This window comes from Tursiops truncatus, chromosome 17, assembly GCF_011762595.2.
Source record: "Tursiops truncatus isolate mTurTru1 chromosome 17, mTurTru1.mat.Y, whole genome shotgun sequence".
Lineage (NCBI taxonomy): Eukaryota > Metazoa > Chordata > Mammalia > Artiodactyla > Delphinidae > Tursiops > Tursiops truncatus.
In genome coordinates, this window is record NC_047050.1 from 63,480,171 (window position 1) to 63,506,198 (window position 26,028).

Sequence of the window (26,028 nt, forward strand, 5' to 3'; positions counted from 1 at the left end):
AGACACAAAGGTAAGGGTAGCAGAACTCTAAATGTTTGAAGTTTCTTTTTTTAAGGGTAAAGCCATTTTTAAAGCTCAACCAAGCCCAGCTAGTTTTAGTTCTTGGTAACTCACTGTTCAGGCAACTAGTGTTCTTAAAATGCACAAAAATGATGTTGTCATCTTTCTAACTAAGCTCAATCTGAGTCTCAGTCCATTTTCTAACACTTCACTAAGACCTCCACCTGAATTTTAATAAGACTTGAAATGCAGGGCTTTTTTTTTTCTAGTGGTTCTTTATTTATAATGTAGGCTGAAGCAACTGATACAAGGTAAAAGGGAGACACGTTACACAATTGTTATTTATACAAGTTTAGAACAAAAAACTGCACAGGGAGAGGTCAACTCTCAGTACAAACTAGCAACTAAACCACAATAATTTACCTTTAGAAATGATTTCTTTATTTTTAGCTGTGACACTGCTTTTACAATATGCAAAAACACAAACAGAACTACCCAAGGCGTTTTGTCACATTCTTTCTACATTGAATTTGGCAACATTTTATATTAAATTTATTCAGATTATACTAACGTTTAAAAACTAAACAAGTGAAAAGCTGTACCAAGGTACAGTTACATCCATTTATTTGAAAGGTTTAAAATACCACTTTTATCTATCGTAATTACCTTGCAGTGATTTCTGCTTTTGCAAAAACCATCTCAAGCATCATATGCACAATGCATCAGCTACTTTTAGTCATCAAGATTGGTGGGCTAAACCACAGGCACTACTGTTGCTTATATTCTGTAAGTGGAGCTTGTTTTTCAAAGAAAAAAAGCTTAAACAATTTCTAATAATCATGCCTTTGCTTGAAAGCCGTAACATAAAATGTTTTTGAGCAATCACAGCAGTGTTAAATGTTAATATAGAGAACACTGACTATACAGGTACGTTTCTTTCACATCCAGTGCAGTTATGTATTAAAGCAAAAGATTATGTAATTGAAGATTGGAGCCAACAGAGATCTGCAGGACCCACCAGGCTCCTATTCCTTGAGAGGTTCGGTCCCAAACGAGCACTTTCAACTGACCCGAAGGGGCTGGCTTTTTTAAACACCATTGCATTCCTCAAACGTGGTCCCTTTAAATCTACACATCTCTGCTGGCTTTAGGGGATGGGCATTGTAACAAATTTAACTTTCACTTAGAAAAGACAGAAATCCATTCCAAAAAACACTGCCTAGAATACAAAAAAAAAGGGACAGTATGGTGGTCAGATTCCCAGTGACAGAAATAAATCCTCCTCTCTCCGATGTTTAGTGTGAAGCCAATTAACTGCCATTATTTAAAAGAAGATAAGAAAAACAAGCCTCCAGACTGGTAAACACATTGGCAAGTTGCCAGACTCCAAGCTGGTTACCCTTGTTAAATCCGCTCCAGTTTTTCCAAAATATTTGGGCTTTTCAACGCGCCCAGCCTGCTAGGCACAGTTAAGTAAAAGGCATTTGCTATATCTAAGAATTCCCTGCTATCAATCATTTTTAAATGTTTTCACATTTTTAAAACTGCCTTACCCTTCTGGATGTGTTTGGATTCAGTGAAAGTGGGTATAACTAACAGACAGGTAACTGAAGTGGGGGGTTCTATGTCTACCCGGTGGCGGCAGCATGCACGGGACTGGAGGTGGGTGCTGTGTGCGGTCAGGAGCGATCGTGGGAGAAAGGAAGTCCTTAAACACCCTGCAGAAACAAACACTGCAACCCAGTGTGGCTTATTCGGATGCATTTACCATGAAGCTACTAGAAATTCAACCTACGAGGCTACTGTTAAATGTAACAGGATCGGCTGTGTTGACAGTGTGCCCCTCCCGCGACCCTCCCCCCAGTCCCAACACAGCCTCTACCATTTCCAGAGTTCCCTCACTCCTAATGTTGCGCATCAGCTGACTCCCGCTTTCCTCATTCCAAATGTAGTATACTTGAATAAGGATTTTTACCCCTTACCCATTTTGTTTGTACATTACACTAACTTGAATTTGTGTCTAAGCCAGACTACTACAATGCATCTACAAAAGCTTGCAGGAAAGAAAAGAAAAGAAAAAAAGCTAAGTATAGTTATCCTTTTTTCTGAAATTACTACTTCGTGGTTCCCCTGCCCGACCTCCCCCCCTTATTATGCATTTAAAATTTTACAAAGACTTGTAAAAAATGGAATTTGGCACCTTCAGAAAAATCAAAAGGGAAACTTAAGATTAAAATGTGCAGAAAGAAAACTCAATATTTACAAATTAAAAGATCAAGGTTATGTCAGTTACATATGTTGCTTTTAATTCTTATCTAAAGGTGTCGAGTACTTTCAAAAGAGCTGTGTTCTGAGTTGCCTACAAAATCTTTTGTTTGATTACAGATTGGAATGGATCAAGACAAACTAGGTCTATTAATTAGACAGTTCGTTCCCCACTGGCAGCATTTCTTGTGAGCCTAAGAGAGCCTAAGTGAAGCGCGGGGCTGAGCGGTCGTTTGTCGTGGTCTTCTTCAGTTTCACGCCCCTGCGGATGGCGTTCAGCATGTCTTCTCCTTGCGGGGCATCCCTTGGGCTCAGGTCTGCAGGGTCACTCTCTGGAATCTGGCCTGGGGAGGCAGTGGCACTTGGGGGATCCCTTTCCTGGTCTTCGGCCTCGCTTTCTGGAATTGCTTGTCTGTGCTCCTCGGGGATGCTCGGCTTCGGGCCTGGAAGAGGAGGGTTGACGGAGGCTTGGCCGCTCCACATTGAGGAGGGCATGCTGGTGCCACCCTGGGGGCCCTCACCCACGGACGGCGACTCGGGGCTGTGCTCACCCCGCTCCTCGGGCCCATCTGGAGGGGCTGACAACACCCCAGGGAGGTCTGGGACGGTAGGGGTCTTGACAGGGATCACAGGTGTTTTGATGGGGATGGGACCAGCTCCTATGGTCCCCCGGCGGACAGAAGGCTTGGTAGAAGGGGTCCGTCGGATGGTTGCAACCCCTGGGGTGACCATAGCAGGTCCGAGGGTGGTGGGGAGGCCAGCAGTTGAGGCTGGGCGCTTCGCTTGGAACATCCGTCGGTAGGACTGGCTGATGTCGCTGTTTCTCGGAATGGTGGAGGATTTGTCGAACTCCTGCTGATCTGCCTCCTGGTCACCACTTACAGAGAAATAATCGTAATCTGAAACTGATCATAGGATCCGATTAGAAATCGCCGAGGCAGTGGCTGTGCTCTTTGATTCTTTTGTGTTGGGCGGACAAAGGGCCCCAGAGGCCAGGTACTTCACCCGCAATCTCATCCCAAGCCTTCCGGGGTTTCCGGGCCAGGCTTAGCAGCCCTCACCATCTAAGAACTCCCTGACAGGGACCGTCGTTTCGTTCACCAAGGGAACGCTCAGCACCAAGAGCAGCGCTGGACACAGCAGGCCCGCACTCAAACACCGCTGAGCGGTGAAGAATGCAAAACCGCCAGGCCGCAGCGAGGCTACCTCTGAGCACCTCTGGGAGGAATAAAGGGGGTGGCAAGAGGAAATAACCTCTACAAGCCCTCCAGCCCGGAATTTGACTTGAGAGACAAGCCCCACACAGACCATCACAGACCTCACTACCTCCCTCATGATCAACTCGTTAGGCGAGGGCTAGAAAAGCAATGGAGCTACTGGTAACGAGTCTCCGAAAACAAGGCAGAGACAGGTTCCATCGGTGAGGGGTGCTCACTTTCTCTCCAAAAATGGGGTCACGTGGGAGGGGGAAGCATACAGACTGAACATCATAGAGCTCGTTTCTGAAGAGCAGCGCTCTGACGTTCGGGTAAGTTCTGTGTGGTGGGGTGAAGCTGTGTGCTGTATGAGGGGGTGGTCAGCAGCATCCCTGGCCATCTACCAGATGCCAGCAGCACGCCCTCCAGTTGTGACCATTAAAAATGTCTCTAGCCGTTGCCAAATGTCCCCTGGGCAGCAAAGTGGCCCTCCACCGAGACCCACTGTCCTAGAGACTTGGACTGAAGGACTGCTGACAGGCTTGGTCAGCTCTCATAGATCTTTCCTAGCGGCTGGCCTGCCATCTTGCTGGCTTGTGTGTGTGTGTGCTGGGGAGGGCGGTGAGGGAGGCAAGTTCATAGAGAATTTGGCTGGAGTTTGGGCTTCAGACTCTGACAGACCTTCGACTCAAACTCCAGCTCTGCTGCTTATTGTGTGAACTTGGGCCTCAGTCTCCATGTATGTAAAATGGGGATAAACAGACTTGTGACATAAACGATTGTGAAGAATTAATGGGAAAATAAAGGAAGTGCTTGGTACAAAGTGCCAAACACAAATGATGTTATCATTAACAGCATCTGTCTGCCTTCAAATTGGGACATCCCTGTAACCCTGATGGTGAGAAACCAAGTTGTGAAATCTGGCCACTTTGCTGCATGGCAGTGAACCGACAACTACAGACGAGCCCTCCAGAGCATTCCAAGATGCTCTACTGTGGCTGGACGGACTCTCGCACGTCTGCCTCCTCCCAGCGGGGAGGGCCCCCTTCCTCACCTGGCACTGCTCAGGAAGCCCGGCTGGAAAGCTCAGGCTCTCCTACCTTGGGAGGGGATGGTGTCCTCAGAGCAGCAGGGGGTGGTGGTCTGGGTGCTGTAGCCGCTGGAGCACTGAAGCGAGTCCCGGCTGCTCCTCTGGGTGTCAAGCTGGAGGCCCCGAGACAGGGCCAGGGCCAGTTCCTCACAAGCCTCCATCTCCTCTCCAGGCTGCAGGTGGGAGGAGAGAGACAGATGAGCCACCGGGGCCGCGAGTTCCCTGTCTGATACCCCCAGCCTTTCTGCACTCCTCGTCCAGTGGGGGCCTCAACAGGACTCCTATTCTGCTCCCGTGACCACCACTGTCTGTGGGCCCAGGGGGCCGCCAACTTGCTTGGACCCTACCCAGGCTCTAGAAAGTTCTAGAGTCTAATTCCCATACAAGACCTTCCCTTGGGGCCTTCTAAACGCTGTAACAGGGAATAGGAGAAAGGGGCTCAGATCCCTCCAGTTGCTGGCCAGCACGTGGCCCCCGCCAGGTCTCGAGGGGCCCAGCCAGCTGTAGAGAACAAGAGCGTCACCCTGGCGGCGGCCGACACGGTCATGCTCCGCGGCCTCTGAGCCTCCTCGGCAGCGGTGGGCGTGCCTCCCGCTGCGACGGGGCCTCCACCGCTGGGATCTGGCTCTCGCTTGTCTTTGCGGCGCTGAAGGGTGTTCACCAGAGGCTGATCGTAAGGTCCTGGCTTGGCCCAGTCCTAAGTGGAACAAGTGTGGTCAGGTGCCAGGGCCTCTGCCTCCACCGGGAGGCCACAGAAGCCTCCAGACAGCTGCCCGCCCACAGAAGGTAGCTGGCCCCCTCGGGGGAAGCTCAGGCTGGGACAGGCCAGCAGCCCCTCCTCTGCCCTCACCCGGCACTAGAAGAAGGGAGCAGAAAATCCTCTGGGGGTCCCTTGGGTACCTGCCCTTTCCTCACATCCGCCCAAAGACTGAAAACCCGCAACAAGGGGGCAGGTAGCCTGAGGGACACTCTTAGTTACAGCCATCAAACAACTGACCAACTGCCTATGGTGTCTGAAGGCACCGGCCAGTGGAGAGCACATCCCCAGGGACCAGGCCCTCCCTTCCCATGTCTGGGGCCCCCTGCTGGGGCCTAGCAGCTCAAATGACCTCACTCGCCTGGAGTGGCCACCAGGGGGCGCTAAAGGTACTTCAGCCACTCTCCCTGAGGCTGAACCTCACTTCTGGGAAACTGCCCCAAAGGGCGCTTCAGGATGTACTCTCTGAGGTCCTCACAGAGGAAGGGAAGGCCCCTGGGCCAGAAGAAAGATTCTGAGGGGTCCGCACCACTTGTGAGGGAGGCAGTCAAGGCCTGCTCGAGATGGCGGGCCGCCTAGGGGCCTACTATTCAAGTTAGGGACCTCCTCTCCAAATAAAGGTAGAACATCCTCCTGGCATCAATCAGACTTGCTAGGAAATAATATAAAAACTTTTCGTTTTTATATTAAAGCAAACATGTTTTAAGACTAAAAATAAAGTCTGCAGGTACTTTAAGATAAAACATAATAAGCCAAACCGTATTTTGGGGCATGGTTCTGTTACCATGGCCCAGTAAGGGTTTAAGGGAACAGTCTGGGGAACATGGCCGAGGAGGAGAGTCCCTCCCTGGTAACAGTGACACCCTCAGGAAACCCCCAGGAGGGCAGAACTTGGACTTACAACTTGGGAGCGACTTCCCTGCAATGCCGCATCTGGGTCTACTGGGGTCTAACAGGGGTTAACTGGTGTCTCCTAAAGGGAGCTCCTCCAATCTCAGCTCCGTGTGGACATACCCGTCTCAGCGCTGCCTGCTGCTTTCCAGTTCTCCCCAGTGGGAATTTACTTAGGGAGGAGGTGTTATGGGGAAGAAGGCAGAGTGTGAGAGGAAAGGGGTGGGGTGGGGTGGGGTGGGGTGAGAATCGTGGGGCAGCAGGGGGGTGAGCACAGAGGCAATGAGGGACGGGGGAGAGGGCGAGAGGAGGGCGGAGAGACACAAACCTTCCAGCTAGGGATCTGAGATGACGGGAACATGCCGGGCCCAATGGTGTAATAATGAGCGTAGTCTGGAAGGTGGACAGAGGTGGCCCGAGGGAGCAGGCGGGAGGCGGGCAGGCAATGAGGGAAAAGGCTCGCCCCTACGGGCCCCACGTGGGGCTCGCTTGATAAACTATAGTGAGAAAACCCGTTAGACAACTGGAAACAAACAAAAAAAGGGAGGAAAAAAGGAAAAAAAAATTAATATAAGAGGATGAGTGTGGAGATACAAGATGGCATTGACATTCAAGGGATGGGGGAGATCTGAATATCTGCAAATAAAACAAACATCAGGGCTCTGCCACTCATGGATGGTCCAGGATGCGAGAGAAAAGCGCTAGCTACGGTGCAAACAATGCCTGCATATTTGACACCAAGTATTCAGTTGGGGAAATATTTTATCTACATTTTAGAATAGTTTGGAAATGATCCGTGTCCCTAATGTGTGGTGCTCTCAATGGTTTTCGATTATTTCACTAATAATTTCACAGTGACGGTGATTCGCTCATCTCATTGTGCAAATTTTAAAATTCAAAAGCGTCAACTGAAAGCTGTTCATTCCAGGTTTCCAAAATCATCACTGTTCAGGAGATTCCAAATCAGGGTGAAGGGTGGGGTGATGGCAACTATAAGGCAGGAAAGCACACAGCCTCTGACGCAGTGAAGTGTCACATCCAAGGGCACGGTGAAGAGGAGGCCATGGTGGGTGGGGTGCAGGGGAGGGGAAGGGGGGAAGACGGATGGCCATCCATGTCCTGGGAAGAAGCCTTCACACCTCCGAGTTCCCCATACCCCTTTCTCTCCCTCTGGACGACCGCAGGGTCATTGCTCAGGGCCAGGCACCCATTCTGGAAAAAGCCCTCAGTCCTGTCCCTCCCTCTGGCCCCAAGAGGGGCCACGCTTGGTGGAGATTTTGAGTTTCCAGGTTCCTGCGGCTGTGCGGGGAGCAGCTGGCAGGGGATGGGGGAGAGGCTGGGACCCCAGCCGGTCACCTTCTCTGTGGACGCCCAGGCGCCCATGGTGGAGCCTGAGCTGACTGAGGTAGGCGAGCTGCACTCGCTCACGGACTGGCAGGTTTCCGAGGCTTCAGAGGAGGCCGAGCTGGACGAGTTCTGCAGCCGGGGAGGGGCCACACACCACCGAAAAAGGACGGTCATAAAAAATAAAAAGATGGGGGGGGCAGGAGGGGAGAAGGGCACGCACGGAGAGACAGACATGCATACAGAAGAGAGAAGGATGAGAGAAGCAGAGGGTTAGGGTTACTTTTTCCCCCAAAGCTGCACCAACACAGAGGCCTCCGAGCCCTGGAAAGGAAGCATGAGACCCAGCGAGCCCCAGACCTGCCGGACTGCAAGGCCCCCAGAACCCCACCATCTGTGTGTGTGCCTGGTTCAGGGGAGTGTGGTCAAGGCGCTGGACTCCCTGTGTTCTCTAGGGCCTTTCTTTCTGTGCCATAGGCCCAGGGCCCAAGGGATGCCATGACTTTTACATCTCTCAGGTGTCCAGGCGTTATTGCAAGAGGACTGACCCCCAACTTGGGTTTTTGCTCCATGTCTGCCTAGAATGGCCCTAATTCCTGGACTCACTTCCTTCATCCCATGCAACCTCTGGATGTGGGTGGCTTCCAGCTATGAAGCTGCATCTTCACAAGACATGATTTTAGGTCTCTCTGCCTGGGGAGTGATTCTGAGGTTTGAGGCAGTGAATCCCAGTGGTTAGGGCAATGTTTCCAGTGGCCGCATAGGGAGAAATGAAGCACCCTGGCGACCTCTGGGACATCACGGAAAGGAGGTCTGGCTTGCGAAAACATCTCTTCAGCCTGATTTTATTAACCATCCAGTCCCTGCCAGTCTCCCGGTGTCGGCCAGGGAAACCGCTCCCAGCTCCTAACCTTCAGCAGAGGCAGAGACTGCCTGTTAGCTCACCACTACATCGTGACATTCTGGTCCTGTCCTGGCATGTGGCAGGTGTTTAAAAGTGCTGAATGGATGAGTGACAATGACCATATCTCTTCCATGTAACTGGGTCCCCCAGGATAGTGCTTTGGGCCCACCCAGGTATCTGCTTTAAGTTTTCTTCACTGTTAACTGCAATCTCATCCCATTTGTATAAGGAAGTCTGCGTCTTCTCTACTATTTCCCTGGAAGTGTCCCTGTATTCACTGGCAAGGAAGCCAGATCCGTGTTTCTGTCCACCCCTTTCACCCGCCAAAGAAATGTTCCTACAAAAGGACAGATCCTTAGCCTCCCATCCTGCAAGAGCAAGGAACTGAAAAGGCATTCCACAATGCATGCAGCTCCGAGGAGCCCAAGCAAGGCCAGGCCCCGTGGTGGAGGTTCTGGCCACTTCCCCAGCTCGGTGTCTGGTTAGCCATCCAGGATCTGAAGTCTGAAGGTTCAGATTGAAGTCTTTTTTCTGCCACTTCCCAGTCAAGGAACCATGGACTTAATCTCTCTAAACCTCAAATTTTTTTTTCATCTTTAGAATAGGGATTAATAATATCTATCAGATGAAGATTAAATGAGATACGGTGTGTGTACACCTCTGTATATAGTGCTTAATCAACTATAAATAAAAATCAGTTATCACTGTAATTTACCAGGACTATTTATTTTGGTTCCTGTAACTCAAATGTGTTCAGTTTGAAAAAAGAACCAGTAAATCACCCCAGGACTGCAGGTTCGTATTTTCTTTTGACTTCTACTCATTTTTTTCCTGAAGAACTCCTTGCCTTGATGGAGTGAACGGTTCTAGGCAGGAGCCTAGCTGCACACGTGGTCCATGACTCCTGGGCACACATGGCATAATTTGAAAAGAGCAGAGTGGAGGAAAACGGGAGAATTCTGAACACATCCTGCCACGTGGCATCCACTTGCATCCGTGTACCTGAGGGATCGCCCCCTTTCAGACGTTTGCTTCCTTCCTCCCACCCAAATTAAGGTAACACTACTTCCTCCAGGAGACTGTACCTACCCTCTGGCCTGTGTGATGTGTACAATTTCCTTAAATTTCCCCTCTGCCTTAGAAGCAGCTGTAATGGCTTTTTTAAAAAACAGAATTCTCAATTAAATTTTGCAGTATCCCTGAGTTTATTAAAACTACCCTGGAGTTGCTAGTCAAGCATAGCTTGGGTACCGGCTTTCAGATTTCAGTAAATCCCAACAAGCTGCCTTCCGCTTCCCTCGACATTACTGGAGACAGAAAGCCCGCTTCATTCAGCCTGATCCACACACGCACAGCAAGGCTGGAACACACAGCTTCTTTTTTTTAGAAAGCAGTGTCAGTGCACAATACTTTGTTAATGTGTCAGTTGTTAAAAACACACACAGAATGACGCTGCACATTAGAAAAGCCTTCGAGGAACCGCAAATCCCTGCTCCCCCTCTGACCACTCTCACTCTCCGCTTGCAAGACATGCAGGTGCTGTTTAGCGCCACACATAGTGGGGACGGACAGGGGACAGGTGGTGACCCCTCAGAGACTGAGCCAAAGCACCCCAAGCACATCAGGACTTAAAGCTGCAGCTCTGGCTCCAAGCGTTTCCATTCGAAATTGAGTGTCGACCCCAGGAAGACAGAGAGAGGCCACAGTCCCTGGGGACGGCTGTAAAATGCCAAAAGGAGCACCGGGCTGAGCAGCTCTGGGTTCACCGATGTCAGCCATGTCAGGCGAGTGACCTAGGCTCCCCAAACACCTCAGATGCTTCTTCTACGTAGAGTGCTCCCCAGAACACTCTGCCAGGGGCACCTTATGGCCAGGGCGGTGCAGAAAGGGTGCTGGACCAGTTGCTAGAAACCCTGGTTCCAGATCCTCAACCTGCAGGTCACATAACTGTGCGACTCGGGCAAATTGCGTTACATCTCTGAGCCTCCATTTCCACACAAAACAGGGGTAACAACACTCTGCGTGGCTGTTGGCAGGACTACACAGTTAACACAGGCAGAAGCTCCTAGGATGGTGCCTGGCACACAGGAGATATCTGGTGACTGTCAGGCAAACTGGATACCTGGATGAACAAGACAAGCACGTGACCTTCTGAATCCCAAGGAGCTTGAACCAAAGGCTGTGGTCAGCCTCAAAATGTCCACGACGGGCTCGGAGCCACCGCTCCCCAGCGGATGGTGCTGAGAGGCACCCTGGAGGTTCACGTTTCCCAGTGTCTACAGGTAGGTCGTGCTGCTTATTAATCTAGAGGCCAACCCACTGGCACAAAAAGAGGACAGAGGGGAGCAGGTGAAGGGTGTTCCGATGCCCAGCTCCTGCCTTCTGCTCTGGCTGGACCCACTGGGCTGGGCGCCTAGCGCCATCTAACCCAGCTGTGGTCAGAGACTCAACACCTCCCCTGCTCCCAGGAGCAAGGTGCCAACAGCACTACCTGCATGGGCTCTGAAGATGCTTTCTCATTCTCAACACAAATTGATAAAACGAAGCTGAGAGTGCCAGGGCAGGTCTCCAAGGCACTGTTCAGTGACAGAAGCTCCACCCCCATTGGCAAATGCCCATTAATTACTACATCACGCTAAGCCGGGCACTTACAGGGACACCAGGGAGTGGCCAAACCTCTTTGAGTCTGTGTACATGTGAAAACTCCCCAAATCAATGCAGTGACTCAACCATCACCAGCATAATGATCGTAAGCTTCAACCCCCCACTTACGGTATCTCTCCCTTTAGGAGAGCAGCTCCTCTAGAGATGAGAAATTAAACCAGAGGTTTCCTGTCAGAAGACAGGGGTCTGTCCAAGCCCAGGTCCCTCTCTGGTTCCAGCCACTGAGGGTGGTCCAGACCCCAGGTGCTGCGGCTGCTCCAGGAGCCAAGGACCCTTACCTGGTTGGGGGCCTCCGGCGGCATGGGGGATGGCGACTTGGACTGGAAGGCGTCCTGGGAGATGAACCCTGAGTCATGGGAGGACACGCTGGACAGCCTCACAGGCGCCTGCTGGGCCAGGCTGGAGCCGCGGTAGCGGTAGTGGGAGCTGGGCGAGTGCGAGTGGGAGCCGTGGGAACCGCTGGACCGCGAGTCGCTGCTGTTGACACTGTTCAGGCTACTGCGGGGGCAGCGGGGGAAGGGGGACAGACGACATGGGACGACAGGGGAGAACATCATGCAATCAGCCCCCGGCCCCAAGAAGCAGTGCAAACGGCGAGCCATGTTTTCTAAACACCCAATCATTAAGCTAGTAAACAAAAGTGTTTTCCTGTGAGCAAGGGGTGGGGGGGACACCAGCCACAGAAACTCAGTTCTCCGACGGCACAACGAGGCGTCCTTAGGATGGAGGCCCGTGATTCTAAAGCTCTGCTCTGTCACCTGCCACCAAAGCCAGGGGACCCGATGTCCGCGGCACGAAAAGGGCTCATCTCATCTGCTCGCAACCACTGTGACCCTGAAGCCAAAACCGCTAAGGCTTCAGCATGACCCGGTTGGAACACCCAAGCGTCTCCTTTCGATGGACAATCTGGGTCCAGGAAACCAAAGTCAACCCGGCCAACCATCGCTCGGCACCCAGAGACTCCTCAAGGAGTCCCCCGTACAGAGTATCAGCAAATCGACTCTCTTTGTGTCCATGTGTTTTACATTTTATTTACAAAGTTGGTGCTTTAATGAATGGCTTGACCCTGAACACAGGTGTTTCTCTGTTAAAATACCTGTGGGCCCGGCAAACAGAACACCAGGCAAGAGGCAGGCAGCTTTCAGGGACTAAAGGTCATCAATCTAAGCTGTTTGCTTCCAGGATGCAACAGTAAACAGGATTTCAGAAAATGACACATGCCCTCTGGTGTTCTGTCTGCGTTCCATTTCCAGTCGTAAGAGACAGGTCCTACACTCTGTCTAATCACTCAGATTACGAAACCCAGAAAACTGGACAAAGTCTTGTGGTCCAAACAAGCAGAGATGACATACAAGAGCAGCTGGAGAAGCATCAGAAGGCGTGAAATAAACAACCCAGCCTGGGATTAGGATGTTTGTGGTTTCTGCTCCTAAACCCGCAAGAGATTCTTGTCAAATTTTGCAAACTCGGACAGCTAATAAGGTAGTCTAGGGCTGCGTGACTGTTCTATACCAGAATTACTTGTTCCAACAGATATAGGGCAGTGTGCTGGAGGGAAATCACTGGGGACATTTGCCAGGGGTAATTATCATGATTTTTTGCTTTTCCCCCTGTCAGCCAGAGGAGGGCACTTGGACACTGACAACAAAGCTCATTGCAATTCCACTGCAGCAAGCTCAGAACTGGTGGTGTCCACGTGACATGATTTTCTATTGAAACTAAAACTGTAGAAAGAAAAGATACTTATGCAGCTTTGTTTTACACTAATCGAGATAGAGTTTTCTTGGTTACCAAACAAAAAACGTCCTCAGTAAAAAACGTAAGTAGATGTGTCATACACACGAACACACACGCAGCGCACAAAGGATGACAAGAAACCAACCTCTTCAGGTTGCTGAACGTCAGGATGAGCATCTTAAGTCTGAACTTCCTGCTCCGTGTACACTGCACAAGCTCAAATATGAAATGAAACACACGCACACATGTGCAGAGAGAGATTACCAGACACAGATTCGGCAGATCTATCCTGCTCTTTGCTCTCAACGCTAATTCACAGGAAGTGGGAATTCGTTTGGCTTTGAAAAGTCAAAGAAAAAGATGAGCAGGTGAAGTGTACCAAGAAAGGAATGATGCACGAGGATGTTTCCACCCTCACGGGAAGAGAATAAACTTGGCGGTCAGCAAGCCAAGAATGGTGCTCAACAGAAAACTGCCAGGAAACGGCGTTGCCAATGGCAGAACTATTCCAATGGATTCTCACTGTGAGTCACTAGGTAACGCTAGTGCTTCACAGAGCAGTGATGGGAGTGGTGGGAGTGGTTAACAGATCAAGAATTCTATTTACTTTATGAAGCCCTGAGACCAAAACTGGGGGGCAAATGAGGGCATGAGCCACTGTTACTGCCTTCACTTGTTCTGGCGACAGCAAGATGAGTCTGCACAAGAATCAACCTCTGTTTGCCCTTTTTTTAGCCCATGTGCTTCTTCCTCTGCTAAACAGGAAGATCCAATGCGAATTCGTAAGATGGGAAAATCCGTACAACTACACTGAGTGAGAAAGCTGTGGCCACTGGTCTAAGACCTGATGGGATTTTCCTTATGACCCGAAACTAATCCAGAGACTGAAGAGTGAGACCAAAATCATGATGGGATCCTTTCACCTGATCACCATTTCCTGTTTCAAATGAGCCATTTTAGAGCTCAAGACTGACTCTAATGCTCACATTAGCATAAAGAAAAATGCTGTGTCCCTAAAGCAGTGGCCCAGCCCGGCCTCACTTACCTGCAGACACTTGATTTGCGGGACATGGTGGTGCTGGGGGAAGAGGGTGGAGTCTGGTACGACCAACTGTAATCAGAACCTTTCAAGTCCAAAATCACCTAAGGGGACAGAGCCAGGAGGGTAAGCAAGGTGTTGAGAAGCGAAACATTATCTGTCCAATCTTAACAGCCATCATAACGTCGAAATTCTGCCATCATCGAGGAGTGGGGATCAAAGAAAAACATGTTGTTAAGATCTTTTTTTAATTAAAGAATCATAGTACCAATTCATCAACATCACAATCCTTTTTCTAAGACAAGCAAAAATATAATTAATGCAAAGAGGGGAGGAAAACCACGACATATCCGTCAAAAAAGAAAGAGAAAGATTTACAGTTAGTTACATTAACGATTTATAAGAGCCACTTACACCCAAGGTTAGAATTTGTAGGGTTTTTGCTTATACCACCACATAGACAATAATGGTTTCAGGATGTGTTGATCTTATTACATCTTAGCTACCTGATATTCAGTGGTCAATTGTGCCCTGTTTGACCCTTAAAACCTGACAGAATCAAGAGAAACCAATTCTTTCACAATTACTTCTACATCTGTCTCCCTCACTTGACAAAGAGCTGTTTGAGTATAAGGTCTACCTTCCATTCATACAGTAGGTGCTCAATAAATGTCTACTTACTGAGTGAATGCCTGCAGGCTATAGTCTGATAAACACAATTTCATAGGATGGAAAATATAAGCTCCCAAATTTGTCTCCCTAGTTGGCTCCCAAGGCAGTGATAAGAATTTTATACAAAAGGCAAAGGCCAGCACATGATTTATCACCTGTTCACCCAAATATGTCTCTTCCCACTGGATACAGTGTTAATGTCACATGAACCAAATGAATCAACATTTAAAAAGTCACCTTGTTCATAAGATAAGAGAAATCCTCATGCACTACATACTTAGAATGGGAGAAATTCAGTAAGAATGATTCACAATGATGACCAAGATACACCACTGTCATGTCTCTAGCAGAGTTTATTTCTAGAGGGTCAGTGAACACATGGTTAAGAGCATGGGTTCTGGAAATTGACAGCTTGGTTTAAGTCCCAGTTTTACCAGTAACTACCTAATTAAGTGACTTTCTCTCTCAGTGCCTCAAGGTCCTCCTCTGTAAAATGGGGATAATAGTAGAGAAAGTCTATGTAAAGAGCTTAGAGCAGCGCCTGGTACACAGTAGGTGCTGTATAATGACTAAGGAAGATGATTACTATGCTTCACGGTGTAAAACATGAATGTTATTTAAAATGAGATATTGCTGCAAGGAACCCTCAGGGCCTTGAACCTTTGTCTCTTTGGCTTTCTCTCCCACGCTTACCCCTTGACTCCTACCTGTTCACTTGAAGAGGGCAGCTTGTGAGGGTCCATGGTCAGGCTTTTCAGATCTTCTGATATGGTCTGCAGGTGAGTTATTTCCCCTAGCATTGAGATTTCTTCTTCCTGAAAGTAATTCACAACCCGTTATGAGTGAGTCACTTTATCATCTTGATCCAACTGTTTTTATTAGGGACACTATCTAACACTTTCAGCTTTTCAGAAAAGGCGTGCAGGGACTGATGCATCTTTGCCGAAGCTATTACCAGCCCTTTTGTGGAGGAAGTGGAGAGGAAAACGAAATCAGCCACGATCATGGAGAGACTTGTGCACCTGGGACAGGGGTGAACGGGCCACAGCCAACACGTGGGGCTTCCTCGAAGTGTCTGGGGGCTGGCGGGCCTGCTAGGGTGGTCCGCCTGTGTGTCCTCACGGGATCCTGCAGCACAGCCCCTCTGCAGGCCACGACCTGCCCTCCCCACCCCCGAAGTCACTCGGCTTCAGTGGACGGCAACTATTTGGAGATGCTTTGGTCCAGATCTGATAGCCCTTTGTGACAGCACATGTGTGTTCACTGGAGGTTAACTTCCCCCTTCTTTCTTGTTTTTTTCCCACAACGTAATCAATGGCAAGTGAGGCAGGAACTATGGAAGAAACAGCCATTCACGTTACCAACGCACCAAGCTGCAGCTGTGGGACCAGGGAAGCACGAGTCAGGGAAAAGTGCTACGCTCAGGGGAAGAACTTGGATTTGGGCATCTTGCTACGGCTGAGCAGAGGGAGTTGGGGCACTTCTACCAGCTTCAAGAACACCTACAGTGTAAGTTTTCAAGGCATGCAGCCGATTTACTTAAAAAATAAGTCTGCGTTGATTCACTGCGGCTTTTCCCATATTAACCTCACAGTCACTCCTTGGCATTCAGCTTGGTCAGTGGGTCTCAAAATCAGCTGGAGGACTTGTTTAAAACCCAGATGACTGGGTCCTCACCCCCAGAGTTGTGGATTCAGTAGGGCTGGGTTGGGCCTGAGCATGTAGGTTTCTAACCAGTTCCCAGGTGCTGCGGCTGGCCTGGGGAGCACACTTTGAGAACCACTCTGCAGGGCCTTCTTGACTTGGGGAGAAAAAGTAAGTGGAACCATCAGTGCTTAGAACATAGAGTGGGCCATGCAGCCATCAGCAACTTGCAGACAACTATTCACCCATAAAAACGACTCCACCATCACGATTCCTGACACACTGCAGCTTCTTAATGCCTCCAGGATAAATAAGGAGGCTCTCCTCCAAACTGCCAGTTTATGCCTTCTGGAACTTTCCACCAACTCACAATCACGGGCCGCAGCATAGAGATGAAGGTGCAGAACCGGCCACGTTCTTCGATCAAAGCCTTCCGGACTGCCTGCTTTTCTGTTTCTTCCAACAGGAGATACTTATCGTTGACGTCTTGGAGCGCGCTGTCCAACTGGGGCTGGATGTCACCTCGCCCTGCAAACGGAACAAAGCCCCAAGCTTGGCATGCTGAAACACCAGCTCCTGGAACCAATGCCCTCCTCCCTCAGGTCCTTGCTGGAGTAGAAACCACAATCTTCCAGGACTTTTAAAAAGTATGTATTTATACCCAGAAAGGATTTAAAGAAGCTGTTTTTCTAGGGCCAGCCACTTCCAATTTCCAATGCCCAAAGAGCACATTTATCCTGGTTTATTCACGACAAGTAAAATTTCCTGGGGTAGCTCGTCCTGACCTGCATTCTGAAGAGGCTAAGGGATGAACAAGGTGAGGGCCTATGGATGTTTCCAAAAATGGGCACAAGCTGGCTTTGCTGGGTCATCCTCAATGAAAGAGCCTCTGTTTAGACAGAAGTTTCTGTCCCGGAATACAAAGGTGGCAGGCATCAGCTCTCTTGGCTCTGGGGGGCCCCTGGGACGCCCTGGCAGTTACTTTAATTCCCTAGTGGAGAGTCCTGAATGCCCTTCCTGTAGAACAAGCCCAGCAGCAGAAACACCTGCAGTCAGGTCTCCGCTGGTGGAGGACTGAAGGGGGCCTGGGTGCGGAGCCTGGCCCATGCCCGGGAGTCATCTGGCCCTGTCCACACAGCCCGGTTATGCAGAGGCACCCATTTCTAGACTTGTCGACAACTCTAGAACTTGGTGAGGCAACTATCTTCATAAAGTCTTATTTGAATGCAGCCATGCCCATTCATTTACAGGTTGTCTATACCCGCTCTCGTCACCACTGCCGAGTAAAGTTGTTGTGACACAGACTGTTTGGACCCTGGACTGAGAAGGTTTACAATCTGGCCTTTTACAGAAGTCTGTATAAACATGGGCAAACAGGCACTGTGTCAGAGGGCATGGCTACTGTAAACGTGATCTGGGGACAAGAAGGGGACTGTCCCCGAGACCAGCTCCTGAGCTTCCACACTGGGCTCCCATGCTCACCTACCACCTGAACCAGAGGAAGAATTTCTAAACTTCAGGACGGAGGCTTGGACTCTCCGAGTCCAGCCCCCAGTGAAATGCCACCTGTGTATACAAGTACTCAATAGGTGTTTAATAGATGTATACAACAAGTACTCAATAGATGCTTTAAACAGAATATTGGAGTGGAGGGGCAGTAGGGGTTATCCAAGCAAACCTGCTCCCAGTTCAGAGGAGGTGGAGGCCTAGAGAAGGGGAGGGGCTGTCCAGGGCCATTCAGGGGGGCAGGCAGAGTCAGGGCAGAGCCCACACGGCCTGACCCTCTGACACTGGACCCCTCCTCCTCCTCTGCCGGCTGCCTCAAGCCGAGGGACTGGATTCCACTCGCCTCCTGGGAAGAGGCCCGACCGGTCACCACGTACCCCTCCTTAACAATGCGAATGCCATAGAGCAGGAGGCCCCAACCCCTGGCCTGTCCGAGGCCTGTTAGGAACCAGGCTGCACAGCAGGAGGTGAGCGGTGGGCAAGTGAGGGAAGCTTCGTGTGCCGCTGCCCACCCCTCCCCATTGATCCCCGTCGCTCCCTACACCTCCCCATTGCTCCCGTCGCTCGCCACCCCTCCCCACCGCTCCCCGTCGCTCCCCACCCCTCCCCGTCACTCCCCACCCTCCCCGTAGCTCCCCACTGCTCCCCGTCACTCCCCACTGCTCCCCGTCACTCCCCACCACTCCCTGTCTCTCCCCGTCGCTCCCCACTGCTCCCCACCGCTCCCCGTCGCTCCCCACCACTCCCCATCACTCCCCACCCCTCCCCGTCGCTCCCCGTCGCTCCCCACCCCTCCCCATTGCTCCCCACCCATCCCCGTCACTCCCCCGTTGCACCCCATTGCTAGCATCACTGCCTGAACCTCCCTCCCCAACCCCTGTCCATGGAAAAATTGTCTTCCACGAAACCAGTCCCTGCTGCCAAAAAGGTTGGGGAGCGCTGCCGTAGAGAACACTAAATGCAATGTGTTATCTGGTTTGAAAAAGTAGAGGGTCAGGGAAAACGGCCTCGTGTGTAGGAATATATTCTGTATGTTCTCACAAGTAGATGAGAAAGCTTCATTTGGAAACAGAGGCAGTCAGGTGTCAACAACATCCAACTAGCAAAAGTCACTGGATTTTTGGCAGGGGTTAAGTCCTAAGTTAGCACAAAAGGGGACTATCATGGGCAGTCAAAGGTCACCCTCGAAACCGCCTTAGATGGCATTCAAGTATAGTCCGTGCTCCGTATGTGGAGCCCTCACTAGTCAGGTGAGCACAAATGTATGCTGGGTACAGCAATACACAGTGTTTAATTCCATGCTGGAGGGATTTTATCCAACGATTACATTACGTGAGAATTTGCTCTGAGAAGTTTCGCTGTGCTTTCAAGGTGACCCACTCACCCATTCCTCCACTCAGTCATCGGTCACCATCTCCCATCCTACACCCCCCATAATTCTACCAGTTTTTCCAGTTTCTCTACCATGGTCACTGTTTCCATTCCTTCCGCCAGGATGCCAGAGAGCCACCCTCCCACATTACCTGGCCCTGAGTCACAGGTTCCCCAAGTTTTTAGTGGACAAGACACTTGTCAAAGCATCCTCCCATTCTCCCAGGGGACTTGCAGGGAAGCAAGGGCTCCCTCTTGACACAGGCCTCATGGAGGGTGGGTGCACCTCGAGCCCCATGAGATTGGGAGTTTTCTCTACTTTTTTTTTGGCCACGCAGCACGCTGCCATCAGGGATCTTAGTTCCCCGATCAGGGATCGAACCCAGGCCCTCAGCAGTGAAAGCACGGAGCCCTAACCACTGGACCACCAAGGAATTCCCCAGCATTTTAAAACAGAGGAAACTCTGGGAATTCCCTGGAGGTCCAGTGGTCAGGGCTCCATGCTTTCACTGCGGAGGGCCCGGGGTTCGATCCCTGGTCAGGGATCTAACATCCTGCAAGCCCTGCAGCAAGGCCAAAAAAAGTTTTTTTTTTAAATAAATAAAATGCTGACTTGCGCAGATGAATCCACATACACCGAATGTGTACATCATACAAGTCCTCTGGTAATGAAACTCCCTGTGTCTCTGCAACCTGCCAAACAGCCTGGCCAACCCCGGGCCCTGCAGGTGAGGCCACATGGTTACGGCTGCTCCAGAGGCCTCCTTGTAAGCCTCTCAGCCTCTCCAAGGATGCTCCAACTGAGGAACCACAGAGGGCTGCAGACCAGGTCAGCATGTTCTTAACTCCAGAGGAGGGAGGGCTGATGATGGTAGCAATTTCTTTCAATACCAACTTATAACTATAAGAAATTGGGGAGGTATCTTTACGTCCTTTCACAAGTTATAAGGCACACACCTATCTGTAATTAATGACACTGACTTTTAAAAATACACTGACATAGGAAAGCAAAGTGACTAGACCCAAGTGTTACCTAATCTGGTAAATATAAGCTTAAATTATTCTATGATTAGTCAAGTTATCTTCAATGTGCATTATGTTATAACTAAAGGACTTCCAAATTGTAGTATTCTAAAATAAGTGTAATCTATAAAGACTGCTATAATTATAGTGAGTACATTTCCATGTGGGATATATCATAACCTAAAAACACAATGTTTATTTCTTAAATTCACTAACACAACATGTAATTATATTTATTAAAGAACGACTGTGGAAAAAATTATTCCATGTCCCTGTTGGATGTACTGATTTTAAGATACAGTCATCTTTCTAGATCCACAAATTCAGAATTGTACTGGAACTGACTTAATATACAAAAACCTGTTCATTTCCCTCCCATCAGCAATGCGAGGAGACCCACTGCTGATGACCTCAGTACAGGTCCTTGCCATGCCAGCTCTCACATGGACTTGACCCTGTCACCTATTTCACCTCTGCTACTGCCACCCTCACTGTGCCACCTTGATCTCTCACCTGGACAGCTCCATCAGCCCCTAATAGGCCATCCTGATTGCATTGAGACCACCTCGCCCAGAACAGCCCCAAATTCCTTTCAAAATGCAAATCTTATCACTTTTCAGTAGCTCCCATTGCTTTCAAGAAAAGTCTAATGTCCTTAACATGGCCTGTCCTGCAAGGCATGCGTGGGTCAACTTCTTAGACCACCCTCTGCCTTTCCTCCTCCCCTCCTCTGTCCACTTCCCAGGCGCTTCTCCAGGGTCTGGCTCCATACCTACACATCCACTCTCCCTCCCCACCTGTCTAGCACCTGTTCACCCTGCAGGTCCCGGTTCTTCACGAAAGCCCTCCTTGAACTCTCGCCAGACTAAATCCTCTTACTTGATTCTCAGAAGTTCCTTATACACAGCCTTCACAACACTCCTCCCAATTCTAAGTTTATCTTTATTTCTCCAGTTCTTTGATTGATGGCAGTCTCCCCTACTGATCAGGAAGCCCCACGAGGACAGAAACCACAAATATTTTGGCTCAGTGCGGTATCTTCTCTGTCAGCACACCTGCTTGTAAGGCAGGTGCTCAAATATTTGCGAATGAATGAGGCACTGATATAACAGCCTGATCTGAGTTTGCTCACTGGCTCAACCATCACGCCCTTAAATGGCCTAACAATGGAAAATGAGCAAATTCCAGAGCGGTCCATCAGCCAAAAGAAGAGAGGAGGTGCCTTCAACAGGCTTTCCAGACAAAATTCCTGAGCAAAGCATCGCTTGTGACCTTTTCTGGAAAATCTAAGTCAATGCAGTCTCGAGAATTTTTTTTTCCCCTGCTGGCTTCCAGGTCTTGGTTGGATTCATGCTGGAGAATTCCGCTGAACAACAGCCAGCAGCCCCTTACTCCCTGCACAGGGGAAGTCATGTGATTATTCTCTTTACAAAAAATGCTCCTGGGGCAAAGCACTATTAATGGGCACCGTGTCATGGGCCAAAGCAGCACCCCTAAAGGAGAAAAGATTTGACTTTTTTTTTTTAAAGGAGAGAGAGGTCACAAAGCATTCTGGAATGAAACCAAGATCCCATATTTTCCCAACATTTACATTTTAATTTTCCTTAATCTACATACACATAAACGTTCAACGCAGGAATTAACACCCCCATTTGGCAGAGGAGGAAACTGAGACTGAGGGAACCAGGGTGGCTTGCAAGTCCCTGAGCTAGGAATGGGCGCAGACAGATGCAACCCTCCGTCTTTCTCATTCAGAAGCCCACATTCTTTGTAGCTTCATGCTCACAGCAAACATAAACCCTGGGGACAAGGCGGAAGGGGCTGAACGTTCTACATAGTAACAGCCTGATCAAAAAGGCAGTCAAGTGCTTAGCGTCATCTGGAACCTCCCAGCCTCTCCCTACACGCACTGCAGCCCATACCTGAGCCTCGGGGCTGAACCAAGCCAGATGCAGGCAAAGGGCTTTCCAACGGGCGAGAATCAACCCAAGACACACTGGGCCAAGCTCACCGTCAGGAACACATCCAAAGTCCTCTTTTCCCCCAGACAGACGTATGGAGAAGCCATTGGAACCCCACAAAATAACTTCCATCTGCCCCTGACACACTCATGCAAATACCGTATTTCATCTGAAGACGCCCACTTTTTCACGTTTATACCTTACAAATTAAGATGTCTTACAGTCAGTGGGGATGTCATCGTGTAATCGGCATTTTTTTTTTTTCTTTTTTCATCAGTCAGAAAATAATAGTGGGCTTCCCTGGTGGCGCAGTGGTTGAGAGTCCGCCTGCCTTTGCAGGGGACACGCGTTCGTGCCCCGGTCCGGGAAGATCCCACATGCCGCGGGGTGGCTGGGCCCATGCGCCATGGCCGCTGGGCCTGCGCATCCGGAGCCTGTGCTCCGCAACGGGAGAGGCCACAACAGTGAGAGGCCCGCGTACCGCAAAAAAAAAAAAAAAAAGAAAAAGAAAAGAAAAAAGAAAATGATAGTGCATCTTACAACTGATGGCATCTGAAGTCAATGGAATACGGGATATAAATACTGAAACACGGGGGTATAGTTTCAGAAATAGACATGCAAGGTGATGCTGGAGATTAGAATTTGGAGTGAAAAATTCTTTTTCCACCAAAAGGTGGCTATCCTTATTATCGCTACATATATCATCTTCTACTCTTAATATCCTGCAGCGGTTTTTGATCGATTCCCCAAAGCAAAACCAACCAGAAATCAAGAGAGAGAGAGATTTGATCATATAAGATTGGAAGCTTTTGGACTTAACCATTTTCTTTTTTTTTTTTCTTTTGACTTAAACATTTTCAAACAAACTCAATTTCTGTTATTCTTTCAACAGGCTGTGCCTCAGTTTCCACTCATCTGTTAAATATAAAAAACAGTACCAGATTCGCATGGTTGATGTAAGACCAACCAAGTGGACTCATTCACTAGAGCATTCAGCACAACGGCCAGCAGGTGGTCAGTGCTCGGGAAGTGGCAGGTGCCATCGGCAGTCGCGCAGCATCTCTGAAGTCCTCCTTCTAACCCGGGGCACCGCAGCCGGGGACGGCATGCCTCCGTAACGATAAAATGCGACAGAAACTCTAAAGCGGCGAGCTCCAGTGAATCCATCGGCGTGCCTGGCGAGGGCACAGCAGCTCTGTGCCCACCCCCGCCCCACCTCGCATCCTACGGAGCTCTTCACCTGGACGCTCACTGGTTTCCTTTATAATAAGTCAGCAGCTGTAAGTACCGTGCTTTCCTGAGTTCTGCGAGTCCTTATAACAAATTGTCAAACCTGAGGCGGTTCACGTGAGAGCCTAAGTTTGAGATGGGCTGGGCGGAAGGGTGGGTAGCCTGCGGACCCCACTTGTGGCTGGTGAATCTTGAAGAGGAGGAAGTCTTGTGGGACTGAGTCCTTAGCTAAGCCAACTCCGGTAGTTAGTATCTGAACTGATGTGACTTGCAGGACACCCTGTTGGTGTCAGAGGACTGATGTTAGAACGTAAAGGCCTCCGCCATCCCGGGGACGGCTTGAGGGCAGAGGTGTCTTCTGCTTCCGTGGCTGCCAAGGGGGTGCAGCCCAGAGAAGGCACTTTATATCTACTTCCTGAATGAGCGAAGATGCGCGCTTGCCTCACAGGGCTGCTCTGCGGCGGTCACTGGGGATGTATGAATGAGAGAGAGGCGCCGGAAGTGAAGCAATAAACCCCCCGAAAGCTGTGAATGGCTTGCAACTCAAGAAAGGCAGGACTACACCCCCAGTCCTGCACCCGCACCACCAGCTCAGCGTTCTCGGGGTAAATCAAAACCACATTGTGCAAGGAATCAATATTTCAAGCACGTCGTCCTTTTTGTCCTCCGGCAAAATTAACACGGAGACAAGCACTGGGCTCCTGCTGGGCGTTCTCCCTGCCCCCTCCCCCCCCACTCTAAATACATCTTCCCAGCTTCTAAATGCAGCCACAGGGAAGCCAGGCGCTCCAAACCTTGACAACAGTCTCGTCACGCACAGGGACGTTTCAGGGCATCTGTTTCCGCTCCCACAATGAGCCATCTGTAGCCAAAGTCACAAGCAAGGCACCTGATGAGCTGCGTCGGGGCGAGGCTTTCCCAGAGACCAGCTCTGCGGAGGAAGGGAGCTCGCAGCTCTGGGCCTCGGGGGGATCTGCTCGGTCTGTTTTTACCTAGAATTACCTGGTGTGAAGTATGACGAATGAGTCCCCTGGCCTCCCAGGACTACATGCTTTCATCTCAAAATGCAACAGTCCCTTTCAGGAACTTCTTGGGTGGGATTCCAACATCTCTATTGACTGCAGTTAGGTACAGCGTTCCGAATGCCACCCGGGGTCTAAAAAGTAAAGTGACCGCTGCTGCTTGTACTAAGATAGAAGGAGTCGGGCCGCCCCTTCGTTATGCTTTCCCCCATCGGCCCGTTAGCACAGGCTGGCAGGGTCGGCTGCCATCACCCACTGACCTCTCCCTTCTCTCTCCTTGCTCTGCTGACTGCTTTACCTGGCATTTCTAGGGCCAGAACCTTATGTCGGGCTGTGGTTCTCTAACACTGACTCATTAAAAAGTCCATTTCACACAGGTTGCCCCATTTAGTAAAACTGTACCCATTCCATTATTTCCTGCATAATTAAATGTGTACACTCCTATACCTTTCCCAAGCCTAGAATGAAGCAGTGACTCAATAATCTTCCCTGCTACGTTACGTGCAGTTGCATCTAAACATCCAGAAAGACCACAAGGCTACATACAAGTAAGTGGTCAAGCAACCCCTGGAGGTCTAAGCAATCACCCGTCTGCATCTACAGTCACCCCCTTGACCTCAGAAGGAACTTTTCCAGCTTTAGTTCCAATAGAGAACAATCATTGGTTTGGGCTCAAAGTACCCTTTTCCCAATCGCACTGGTGTGGCAATCCATCCCCCTCCAGGGATGCCCACTGGAGGTGAGCGGGAAGTGGGGAAGACGCCTGGAATCATGGACCAGCTCTTTTCACCACCTCACGTCAGCATTCAGAAAGGACCGTTGTTATTTTCGGTTGTCCCTTTGCAGACAGCTGACACGCATCACGGGGAGGTGGTCGGAGAAAACGTCCAGAGGAGATTTCTGGGGGTCGCTGCCTTCTTCCAGGGCTGGGTCTTGCAACCTAGATCACCGGCAATACAGGGCGGGCCACCCGTGGCTCCATGCTGACTCCAGGGGCCCAGGAGGTCCTGGGGGCATGACAATTCCTGACCACTCCTGGAGGCACACCACGACAGATGGGGTTAACCGCTGAGAGGGTCTCTTTGTGCAGGCCACACCACCTTCTGAGCAGTCTGCTTCTTCTCCACCTCCCCTAACTCGGCAGTGGGAACGGAGCAAAGAAGCCTCTGCACTGTGCCAGGCGAGAAAGTCAGCTGACCCATGAACAGATAACCCAGACTTCAGATTTGTAGGTGGGAGCTCCCTCCGGGCAGGAGGGCTCCCAGGGCTACTCCTTTTCAAAACCCAAAGGGGGAGTGGATGGAGGTGGCTGAGACATACTGTTTTCACCACTGAGGCAGGGAGAGTGATCCACTCGTTGACTGCAGTTTCTGGGGCATCCTGAGAATGGTTTTTGCCAGTTTTGTAAGCACAGAAGAAATGGGTGAGGAAATGCAAACATTCACCCTGATGCAGCCAGGGGCCACGGAAACCACTGCGCCAGTGGAAAGGCTTCAGCACTGCACAGGCTTTTTGCTTTCTCCGCATGGAAGAAAAGAAGGGTGATGGGTGGAGAAGTTGAGTCCAGTATGGGGTCTGATCAGAAATGGGGCCGAGTGATAGAACCATCTGGAGGCAGGTAGCTGAGGCTGACACGGGGTGTCACTGTGGTTCTCAGTCCACCCAAGGTGGAACTGTCAGTCTCCCCAAAAGGTGACTTGGGGTATCACCCG

At 50.1% G+C, this 26,028-nt stretch overlaps 1 protein-coding gene across 8 annotated transcripts in view; it reads right to left on the reverse strand.

Annotated features, from left to right (window-relative positions):
• Positions 1-255: 255 nt before the first annotated feature.
• The window catches only part of MTSS1 (MTSS I-BAR domain containing 1), a 165,232-nt gene continuing 139,459 nt past the window's right edge, over positions 256-26,028 (reverse strand). For 4 of the 8 annotated variants that reach the window (XM_073794726.1, XM_073794727.1, XM_073794728.1 and 1 more), the window contains 9 exons: positions 16,574-16,731; positions 15,267-15,374; positions 13,894-13,991; positions 11,390-11,609; positions 7,556-7,675; positions 6,528-6,722; positions 5,075-5,248; positions 4,562-4,724; positions 256-3,170 (listed from right to left, as the gene is read on the reverse strand). In XM_073794726.1, coding sequence (XP_073650827.1) covers positions 2,470-3,170; positions 4,562-4,724; positions 5,075-5,248; positions 6,528-6,722; positions 7,556-7,675; positions 11,390-11,609; positions 13,894-13,991; positions 15,267-15,374; positions 16,574-16,731 — 1,937 coding nt within the window. In that variant the 3' untranslated portion in view covers positions 256-2,469. The remainder of the gene's footprint in view (positions 3,171-4,561; positions 4,725-5,074; positions 5,249-6,527; positions 6,723-7,555; positions 7,676-11,389; positions 11,610-13,893; positions 13,992-15,266; positions 15,375-16,573; positions 16,732-26,028) is intronic. The other 4 variants (XM_073794729.1, XM_004314446.4, XM_019932021.3 and 1 more) reach the window with 2 other exon arrangements.